This window comes from Papaver somniferum, chromosome 5, assembly GCF_003573695.1.
Source record: "Papaver somniferum cultivar HN1 chromosome 5, ASM357369v1, whole genome shotgun sequence".
NCBI lineage: Eukaryota > Viridiplantae > Streptophyta > Magnoliopsida > Ranunculales > Papaveraceae > Papaver > Papaver somniferum.
In genome coordinates this window covers 173,387,938-173,400,030 of record NC_039362.1, presented here as the reverse complement: position 1 = coordinate 173,400,030, position 12,093 = coordinate 173,387,938, and the positions used below count along the sequence as shown (strand labels likewise).

The 12,093-nt window shown below is 38.2% G+C and overlaps 1 protein-coding gene across 1 annotated transcript; it reads right to left on the bottom strand.

Annotated features, from left to right (window-relative positions):
* Positions 1 to 10,066: 10,066 nt before the first annotated feature.
* LOC113280091 (zinc finger MYM-type protein 1-like) lies at positions 10,067 to 11,809 on the bottom strand. Its single transcript, XM_026528740.1, has 3 exons — positions 11,510 to 11,809; positions 10,623 to 11,398; positions 10,067 to 10,520 (listed from the first exon to the last, which is right to left on the bottom strand). Exons 1-3 carry the CDS (start codon positions 11,807 to 11,809, stop codon positions 10,067 to 10,069), a joined length of 1,530 nt encoding a protein of 509 aa, XP_026384525.1.
* Positions 11,810 to 12,093: the final 284 nt, after the last annotated feature.

Sequence of the window (12,093 nt, the reverse complement as noted above, 5' to 3'; positions counted from 1 at the left end):
AACTAAGAGAAGAAAAAAACAGGTTGCTAGAGCGAAGGTCACAAACCACATCAAGGACAACACGTGCAAGCTCAAGATCAAGGAAAAGCAGGAGCACATCAGGACGTAGTAGACCGCAGGGATAACAGACAAGAGCAACCACTAGATAACATTGTTGAGAATTTTCAGGTAGGAGATAATATACAGGAAGGGCGCGGTCATAATCGCATGGAACATCATCCAGTTGAAGATCGATATATACAAAAAGGCGAACACCATCGCATACAAGGAGATCATAGGGGCAATCAACATGCACAACAAGGCGAAAATGATCGCACATACTACGATCAGGAAGATGAAAGCGATGAAGAACAAGGAAGGATGATATTACAAGGCAGATAAATGTTGTGAAATCAACGCGGCCAGGTAGAAGAAGATAAAAGACGCAGGGAACGCGTCGAAATGCAAGAAATGAAAGGAACGAAAGAGATAGACGCAGGCAAAGAAGAGAGGAGGCGGAAGAACAAGAAATACAAGAGGCGCTGCGTCAAAGTAGGCATGACAACAGAATAAGACAAGCAAGATTGAAGAGACCCATGCAAAAAGATCAGATCATGAACGAAAATCTTACGAGAATTAGCAGAAGTAAGAGCGATGATGACAGCACGAAGAGGCGGAGAAAAGCGGCAATTGGATGAAGCCATAGAAGAAGAAGCAAAAACACCATTCGCAAGGCAGATACAAATGGCAGCAATACCATCTAAATGCACTTTACCTGTCTTTACTAATATTTTTGATGGCACCACATGTGCAGTGCAGCATATAAAGGCGTACAACAGATCTTTATTACAATGGGAAGATAAAGATGCGGTCCTATGTAAGTATTTTCACGCAAGTTTAACAGGAGAGGCGTTACAATGGTTCGAAGGGTTACCAATGGGAACAATAAGATCATTCAATCATCCCCAAAGTACTTTCTTAGGAGCATACATCAGTAACAACATGTTACGACCAGGAATTGAAAAGATATTCAACTTAAGGAGAATGACCAATGAAAGCTTGCGTAACTTAACCATACGTTGGAGGATCATGTGTAGTGAGATGGCTAGAAGAGTAGATGAGAGAAATTTCATCTTGTCTTTCATTAACGCACTATTTCCAACAGATTTGTTGTATAACGCAGATATTCAGGATAAAAGATACCATTACTATGACAGAGCTGCGCGAGTTCCAAGAAGAGTACATTGCTCTTGAAGAAAAGCAAAGAGATATGGAATCTTATCCAGTTGCGGTCACAAATGTCAATGAAGGGAATGCAAGCCTACTACCAAGATTAACAAATGTGGTCGCAAGCACATCCCAAGGGAGTCAAGAAAAGACAGTAATGGAGGATAAGCAAAAGAAGGTAGCAATGAGCAGTAGAGATCAAGAAATGTATGAAAAGGAATATAGAGAAAGACAATATAACAATAAACCAAGCAATAAAAAAATTCCCATGTATGAAAACCAAGCAGATGAATACGGAGGATAAAAAAGATATTACAACCAAGGACCAGGTGGAAACAACAAAGTTTATGAAGAAATCAAAATGTCGCACCTGAATACAGCAATAGAAAAGATCTGGGAAGCGATCACTTTAATGGAAGAAATACCTCCACCACCAAATCTAGGGCAAGAGCCACCGTCATGAAGAAGAAGTAGATAATTTTGTGCGTATCATCGCTTCCACGGTCACAACACTAATAACTGTCGAAATATTCAAAGAATCATACTAAAAATGATTGATCAAGGAAAATTAAATCATTTCTTAACCGCACAACCATAAAACCTACCACCACCACCGGAAGGCTAGACATCAGGAATGGAGGCAGGGAAGAAAACATATGTGATAGAAGTGGAAGCGAACACAAAGAACTTATACTGCAATTCAATCATTCATTCATATAAAAGTTTTGAGGATTTTCATGATAATGTATTAAGCCGTGTATATACTAGAGATGATGAAGGAAATGAGATATTCAACCTGGAAAAGGTGTCAAAACTAAAGGATTGGCAAAAGCAACCAATCACATTCAGTGCTGAAGAAATACCAGGAGGAGGAGAATTATATGAAATCTCATTGGTGGTTAAGTTGGAAATCATACCCAAATCAAAAATGGAAGGAGAAGAAGACAGTGAAACGCAGACGCATGGGCAATAAATAGGATACTAATCGATTCTGGCAGCTCGGTGAATATACTATTTTATCATGCGTATATGACCATGGGTGGAAAAGATGAAGAGCTAATACCTTCAACTTACAAAATCTACGGGTTCAATGGATCACCTAATAAGCCAAAAGGAGAAGTCACCATGCGGATTCCACTCAAGACTATGTCCACTGAAATAACTTTCTGCCATGGTTACACAATATTCTGGGGGTAGCATCTACATATCATCAGTGCATCAAATTTCCACTACCCCAAGGAATAGGAGTAACCAGAGGAGATACCGCGGAAGCAAAAGTTTGTAATGGAATTGATGTTGAGAAGAGTGAAGAACGCGCGAGTAAAAGAAGAAACTGGAAAGATACATCAAAGGAGGAGAAACACAGAGACATATTGATAGTTGATGTAGTGATCAGGGGAGAAAAAATGAATATTAGTTATGTTGAAACAATGATGGTAAGAGGTAAAGTTGTAGAGAAAAATAAAGATGCGGCAAAGCAGATCTACGCTGAAGCGACAACATCCGCATTAAAACAAGGTAAATTCAAGCCAGGAGAACTAGTACTGCGAATAATACCACATTACAAGCAAGGTGGAGAAGGAAAAGAGAAAAGTGTTTGGGATGGACCATATGTTATAAAGAAGGATGCTGGAAGTGGAATGTATGAATTGATGGATAAAGATGGAAAAAGCAAAGGGGAAATACTCGATCAGCTGTGGAACCAAAAATACCTGAAGAAGTACTACAATTAGGAGATGCGGTAATAAAAATATATTTCGGCAAAATAGTAGTGGATAAGATGTGTTAAGTAGTAGTTAGTATGTAGGCGAATAAATGAAGAAAGAAGAAATCAACAATGTATGAATTGAAGTTATGAATGATAATCAAAATTTGTATTTCTTCAAAATTGAATATTTCGTAAAAAGATACAAGTAGAAGAACGAGGCAACAATAATACCTCATAAATAAGACCTTAATAGGAGGCAGCGAAAATTAAAACCTCTAACTAGGGAGGCTAGGCATCCAATCGTGGCGTGCACCCTAGTTCTCATAATTGCAAGAGGAAACAATAAGACCTAAAGCACGTCATGGTTGGGGGAAACCTAGAATGCATGACTCAGGCGAAAGCCATACCATCCCTGGAACCTGAGTCTTGGAGAATTGGGGTGAAACGAAAGCCTATCCAGCAGAGACTCCTTAGTCGGAAGACTAAGGTACTAAGCTCTCTCCTAAGGAGTGCAGAAACTCGATCAGGGCGCCGCGATACACGGTTGAGTCAAGGGTGCCTGGGGCGTCTGGAGTGTACCTGGCCATCCTTGACAAGTCCTGACTATGATGCACTCGGCCCCAAAGAAACCCCACTAGAGTGTGATCTTGTACGAGATTACGAAAACAACTGATTGTCGGCATAACTGGATGGGAAGATCCCACCCTAACGCGGTAGGGGTAAGATTCCTTGAAGGGGCAGTCAGGGGGAATATAAGGGCGGAACCCTCCATTAGGGAGATGAATTGTGTCAAAAGACGTCAATACCATGGGGCTATGACTCAAGGGAGAGTATAGGCCTATTGTATTGGCGCGAAAATATATCCTGCAAGGGAAATAATACGAAAGATGATAAGGAAAAATCAATGGTCATTACGTGAAAGTGTAAAGACCGCCTGCGATTTTATCGCCCGACCAAAAACGGTACCTTGGCGCAAAAATAAGACCTATCAACAAGGGGAGGCTTAATAAGACCTCTTCTTAGAGAGGCCCAATAAGACCTCATAACAAACACAAATTGACCAATATATGCATCTAACATTATTTTGTAGGGAAACAAGCACTTATAAAGACGCAACATAAAATAGAAGCGAAATTAACACACAATGATAGCAAGCAAGAGCAAGGAGAAAAGAAAAATGTTAAGGTGCAAAAATGATAATGACGTAGAACAACTGAGGCTACATTGAGGGGAAAAGGAAATCAAGACGTAGGAAAAATGCACAGAAGAGGTAAGATTGAGGCAAAAATCAATACAGACGCAGGAAAAGGTATAAAAGGGTAAGACACAAACATTCAGGTACAATCTAGAACTCATAATATAGTTAATGCGGATAATGGCGCATGCATAATTATATCGTACCGCACACACATATTTGCTTGCGAATGGTTGCGCACCCATCAAATATTGATCACATAAACGCGAATAACAGAGAGGCAAGAATAGGAATACAAATGTCAACAAAATGTTATTCGCCTTCATATGATACATTCATGCACTTATGCAATATGTTATTATCATTGAATTAATTCTAACTTTTAGAAAGAAAGGTATTTTTCTTTGTATTCTTGATTACTTGCAGATATAACACAAGGATAATTAACATTGAAGGAAAAAGCCTCAAATTCTTAGGAGTATAATATTAAAGAAAAGGTCTCAAAAACTAGGGAGCATACAGTATACAAGAGAGGGAAAAGATGAATATAATACAAAGGACTGATAAAGGACTCACAAGCGTGAAGAGGAAGAGGACATATATAAAGCACAATTACTTCCCGCCCATATCGTCTTCACCATCTTTCTCAACCTCTGAGTCACTGTTCTCTTCATCAGTTAATTCATATTCTTCATAATCAGCTTCACTATCAGAGATTTCATAATCCTATTAATTAGCGGAAACCTCAGCAAAATCATAATCTGGTACGGGAATATTATGATTAGTAAAGATCTCCACTGCACTCTTCTTAACAGCCGTATCACGTACACGGAGCGCGTCCTTATTTAAGTTGGAAACAGTGACCACCAACTTTCTCTTTAGTCTGCGGCATTTATCATTTCTGGCGGAAAGCTTCTCCTTTAAATCCTCAATCTCCTTAAGATGACGCTTTTCAGTATCTACAAAAGGGAATAAAAGGATTAAAACCGCATGCAAATGAAATTCAGAAAGCAACACAAAATGAAGACGCCATGTAAGGATTATAAGCAACCTTCTTTTTCAGAAAGGATAGTCCTAACCAATGCCGTATGGTCAGCTTCTAAACTAACATTTGTAGCTAAGCTGGTCCTAGAGTTATCAATAACCCTTGCAGCCCATTAAAATTCATCATCATTCTCTATAAGAATCCGAAATTGAATCTCATTTTCACGGGTGAGAAGGGCATTCCTTTCACTTATAACTTGATCCCTCTCCATCGGAATCTGAAGATGAACTTCATGAAGTTCTTTCAAAGCCTTAGCACCTTTAAGAATTGCCTGATCCTTTTCAGTAATGAGTGCGTTCTTTCTCGCCTCAAGCCTCTTAATTTCCTCCTTATTTTCATGAAGGCGGCGTTTAAAACCATTATTCACAGATAGCATGGACCTATGTTCCCTGTTATGGATCTTATATTTCGAGCGAAGTTCATCCAGACTAATGTTCTCTAATCCATCATTAGGGAAATTATTCAAAGAAAAATTAAGATGCTCAAGAAGAGTCTCATCATCATCAGGGAGGACAGACGCTTCATCGGACAAATTGTAGATTTCTGCGAACACAGGCAATTAAAAGAATACAAAGGAAATGCGAGGAAGTCAAAATGAGGAGAAGTGAAAAATACATACCCACTAGCTGATCGTTTCTCTCACGAAGGTCAACCACCCTGTTATTATAAGTGGAAATCTCATCACTGACTTTCTGGTTCTCGGTTTCAAGATGGCGAATTTTCCTATGCAAATCATTGGTAACCGCATAGGACACACAAGCGCTCTATATCAACAGGGAGAAGGAAAAGAAATGAGTGAAATATGAAACTTTAGCGAAGATTGACGCACAAGAAGAAAACTCACCAAAGACCCAAGCGCGAATTGGAAATTTGGAGTTAATGCAGAGGCAACTCCTTGCAAAGACTCATGACTCAAGGAGGGAGCATCACAAATCTTAACCACCGCATCGCACGTGCGAGTTAGTCCAGTATCACCAACAAAAGACAATGATTTGGAAAAGATCACTCGATAATTTCTCCATAGAAGATGTGGATGAGGAATTATCAGAAATAGGAAGCGCGTCATCATGGGAGCTGGTATTTGGGAAAGCTGGAGAAGAAAACTTTCTCTTTTTTGAAGTAGTCTTTTTCTTTATCTTTGAAGAAGCGCCACCACCTTTAAGGAGAGGAACATCATCATTGAGACCCTTAGCATCTCCAGTCTCCGCCTACGCATACAATGAAAGATAAGAAACAGAGGCAACAATATTGTTAAAAATTTAAATGAGTATTTCTTACTTCATTGTCGTGCGAACTTGAAACCTGTGACGCATTCTTGTTAGCCTTCTTATTCTGCTTGCCAATCTGAACACGGAGAAAATAATAATAAAAAGCACTGAAGATAAGTGGAAGGATAAAGTTAAAGAAAAATGCACCACGTCATTTTATTCAGGCCATTTAAATTCCCAAGGTTTGTAAGCGGCAAGATTCGCAGGGAGTGGAAGAGTTGAACCATCAACACCCCTACCATAGATGTAAGATCCCTCCAGATTGATAGGGTACTCTACCCAACGGACGTCCTTTGATTTTCGCGTGTTATTGGAGGTGTCATGAAAGTCAACATCCCGCATGATCCTCTGATCTTCTGCGAGACCATCCTTTCTCTTCAAGCGAATGCCCCAACGAGTTGATTCATTCTTCATGATACCAACCTCATAATTGAGGAAGAAATTCTCGAGAGTGTACTCTGCAGGGATGATTTCTTTCTGCGCGGTTTTTGGATTTCTTACATCTTCTGGATAAAGAGATTTTAACTCAGCCGCACGACAGGCGTATTCAACCATTATCCTGATGCAATCACCACTTAATTGGAATATGGCGCGTGAAAATCTCGCATCATATAAAAGTTCATAGAATAATGGAATTTGAGGATTGTAAAGGGGAATGGGAAGACCATCGAGCAGTTTCCCGAGCGAAATAATGATTTTCTGATCATTCGATCGATCAAGCGAAAACCATTTGGGTTCTAGAGAAGAAGTGGGTTCTGATCCAGGAGGGATGGATAGTGTAAAATCTCTAAGACCGAGCTCTGCCTTTAATCTCTTGAACTCTTTAACATTCTTCTAACTTGGTTTAAGTGGCATTTTTAGAATGAGAATGGAAGATGAAAGAAATTTAGTCAAGATGATCAGGATCAAGATGATCAATAATATGATGATAATGAAAAATGGAGTTCACAACCCAGAAAATTAAGGTAAGAAGAAGATAGAAGAAACAGTTAAAGATAGAAAGAAAGCGCGAAATATAATATGATGATTAATCAAAAATTGAAGAACAGTCGAAGAAGAAAAGTTGCTGAGAGCAGAAAAGAAACAAAGGGTAGAAAGAGTAAAAAGATGAAGAAAAGAACGAACTGGAGTATATAAATGATTATATCTCCTCTTCCCGAGATATCTCTTTTACGGACGCATTAATGATGAGATAGGTATGAAGCGAGGGTTGTCAGGTCCAACAGAGACGTGTCGAATGATAAGAGGTGAAGTCAACACGTGGGAATAATCATGCCGAAGACCCGGAAGAATGTCGGTTGAAAGGAATACGAAAAGATGAATAAGTGTAGCAAGAAGAAAATTAAAGTTTCTCTCATCGCTCCTTCTTTCAATGTACATAAGAGAAGAGGCAAAATGTGGGTATAAAATACCACACACTTATTAGTTACGCGAATTAATATATTTAGCACCATGCGAAGACGAACGCACATTTATATTAAAGATGACGAATTTGATGATGTCACTAAGTCACGATAAAAGAGTGAAGATCTGTGCGTCATCAAAGAATCCATGCGGCAATATAAATGTCCAAGCGACTTTGACGCACGTCAGATCTTAAAATAAGGGATTTATTAGCTGTCTTCCACTATGTAGATACTAAATATAAGGGACCAACCACCATTGTAAAAGAAAGAGATCTTTTTGGTGAGAAGAACTTAAAATTTTAGGAGAGAGTATTATTTGTTTCCCAAGTTAGGGTTTCATCATATCTCATTTGTATTTGTTCTAAATTTTTAATAATAGATCTGGAGTATTTCATCAATGGTTTCTTAGATTATTCGATAGATTATCATTAGTGTGTAGTTGTGGGATTTCCCGCAACTACAAATACGAAAGACTGAATATAACAAGAAAACAAACAAAAAGCATGTGTTTACAATCCATCTTATTCTTCATATTCGCAATCCTAAACGGTGGCATGCCCTCGGATGGTTTACTTTACCCTACAAAAACACAAATTATTGAAAAAAAAATCAGAACAAAGTTAATTTTCGACGACTCCTCTTGGTTATCGGTCAGTTAATAGGCGTGTAAACAAATATAAAGTGCAAATAACAAAACGTACTTGGTACAATCGGCGTCAGGGCTGATCTTGTAAGGAATGCTAACACCACATTTCGGAGGAGTGAGGCAGCTTTACTCGGATTAATATTAGAATCCTTGGAGGTAATCTTCAAGCAATTGCAAACAGTTTGACGGTCATGAGTGGTTTTACCCATGGAAACAAGACCCTGGAGTCCTTGACAACATCGAGGATTAATAGGACCTCCCGCCAAGTAGCCAAGGCATGGTGACAGCTTGACGAACACCATACTACATGAAATAGCACCTTCAGATCAGGGACGGACCCAGGAAATAGTGTTGGGTAGGGCTAAACATATGCAAAAAATAATTTTTTTTGTTCAACAAGATAAACAAAGTTCTACCAAAGAAATTATAAAGTAGTACCTTTTTATTGATGCATATGTCGCTTGTCCAACAACCAAATCCCGATCATTTCATAAGCTTTATAACAATCGGTGGACTATATATCATCTCACCTACAACGCTGCAACATAAATCGCCAAAAACCTTACAATATTCACCAAGTGGTTAGCTCCATAAAATTAACAAAAACTTTCAACAGCCAAGAACCCCTTCATTTTATAGAAAAATGTTATATCCCATTAAGATTTCATAAGCGTTTAAGTACAAAAAGTTACATATTTTATAAAAAAAAAGTTGTTATACATTAGGATTTATAAGTGGCTAAGCTAAGTACAAGTATAACATTTGATCCGACATCTATATATATGCATAACTAGCTATAAAAAAATATATGCAACCCGTATATACTAACTGAATTGGACCTTTCGTGGTCTCAATGAAGCAAAGTCATCTATGATAGAGTCACATGACACTTTTTCAGCAATTTCTCTTTCAGCATGGACTATCATACAATCTCCAAGAAACTCATTACCCATCTTGTTACGAGGTACTGTTTTCACAATATTCATACATGAAAATACCCTTTCTGCACTAGCTGCTGAAACATGAAGAGTCAAGACAAGGAGAATTAATCTATCTATCAAATCATAGGCATTTTACTTACCAGTTTCAACCAATCGCTGACATAATTAAGCCACAGTATTCATGTTTCCAAAATCTGGATTGTCGGCAATGTCTAACTTGTAATGTTGTAGTTGGCTTCTTAAAACACATACCTCTTGCCCCGTGAAATCATCAGGGTAAAACCTTTCTGCGAGACTGCAAAGGGAATCAATGTCAAAAGCTTTATAATTTTCATCCGTACTGAAAGCTGAAAAAAGCACAAGTAGCTTCATTGATTCCTCTGTGAATCGATTGCTTAGCTCCAATAGGTGAAAATCAATGACAGTATTAAATATATCAACGCGGTAATGATGTTCAATAGTCATATGGTATTTCTGCTGACAAGAACGACCCGTACCCATCATATATCGATCTGAAAATTCAGGAAGGACAATGTCATGTTCATCACAAAAACTTTTAACATTTCCAAAAAAAGTAACCCAATTTTTGTCCCTCAATTCTTGAAGAAGCACTTTTGTGGACTTGACCAGATTCATGGCATTAACAATGTCTTATGTTTTCTTTTGCAGAGCTTGACATAACACTTCTGTTACCGCCATAACACTTCCCACCAAGTGTAAGATAAAAACAAACTCAAAAGACCTAATTGCAAGATAAGCAACTTTCGCCATCCCCCTTATCTTAGAGGTGTTTCCATCTTTCGTAACATTTTGAAGGACTATGCAAGCTGGATTATACATACAGATCAAACTGAATACAAAACCAAAATGTGAGCTCCAACGAGTATCTGCTGCCCGTTTCAAAGTACGAGTTTGATTGGCTCCCGAACCAGTCTCAAGTTCACCATCAGCTAATTTTGTGGCGACCTCTAATACTGCTGCAGATTTCAATTGACTGTGACGCTTAGGAGAAGCCCCAAAAAGCTTGACAATAACCTTTAACTTCTCAAAAAACAGATAAACATCTTGCTCATCTGTAGCTGCTTCTACTAATGCTAGTTGTAACCTGTGAGCAAAGAAATGGACATAATAAGCATATGGACAATCTCTAAGAAACAATGCCTACAACCCATTCCATGCTCCTCTCATATTACTAGCACCATCATACCCCTGACCCCGAATATTTTCTACTAAAATACCATGTGAAGCAAGAGCTTCGGAAATCTCCCTCTTTAAAGTTAATGACGTGGTGTCCTCAACACTTCTGACTGCAAAAAACCGCTCTATAATGCGACCATTAGTATCAACAAACCTCAGAACAATAGCCATTTGCTCTTGAACTGATGAATCTTGTGCTTCATCTACAAGAATACAAAATTTAGCATCTCCGATTTCTGCACGAATAGTATCCTTTACCTTGTTAGCGAGAATATGTAGAATTTCCTTTTGAATCTTCGGTGAAGTATACATTGCCTTTCCAGGTGCATTTCCTAAGACAACTTCAGCAATCTTGTCATTCAATATGGATGCATATTTCATCAAACCAATAAAATTACCACGATTTGTTGACTCTAATGACTCATCGTTACCTCTAAAAGGACATGCATGAAGACCAAGCACTCTAACTGTCTCAATTGCTACCTTTAGTCGTAGCCTGTTCTTTGCTATAATCTCCTTACTTTTTTTACGAAAAACTCTATCAATATGGCGAGATGGCCTCCGAAGATTTTCACAAGCTTCCACAGCTACCATGTGAGAAGATTTGATATGTCCAATATGTTGAACAAATGAACATGTAGATACCGTCTTATTAGAACCAATATGCTTGAAATATGAGAAACCTTCTATTGTAAATGCAGGACGCTTAGGTGGATCCGTTTCAAAAATAAAGCAAGGGAAGCAATACGCTTTGTTCTTTTCGATAGAGTACTCTAGCCATGAATGCTGTCTCAGCCAACTTTATTGAAAATAACGATCTTGTCTTCCATCCCAAGTAGGAGGATATTTGGATAATCTAGGTTTGAAAGGTCCCTGTTTTAAATAAGCTCGACGTACCTCATCACGTTGATTCACTGGATATTCATAAATTTGGCACCGCAAACCTGGATCACGCTCATAAGTACCTCCATTTCTTTGAGCTGCAACTTCTTTGGCTTTACTAGATATAGTTGGTTGAGCATATGATGGCTTCTTTTGCTGCTGAGAAGTACCATGTTCATGGTGTGATGATGTAGGCATGCCAACATTGTCAGTAGAAGGAAGCAGCTCACTTGATTTATCACCCCTTTTAGGCTTGAAAAATGACTCTATCGTTTTTAACTTCTTAGCCGGTGGAAGAAAATGGTCGAGTGACATTGTCGAATAGGATTAGTATATACCTGAAATTGTAAATAATCATATCAAACTATCAAAGTATTGAAGCAAAAATAAGGAGTAATTACAGAACTATTGAATTTAAAACTTAACTCCAATTTGGATGAGGTATAACAGTGGAAAAGCTTTCCAATCAGGTATGAACTATAATTAACAGTGGAATCAAATTAAGAACACCCATATTTAAGTGAATCCTAATTATTCGGCAAACCAAAAAAAAAACAGCAAAAAAAAAAAAAACCTAATTATTAACATAGCAAGAGAAT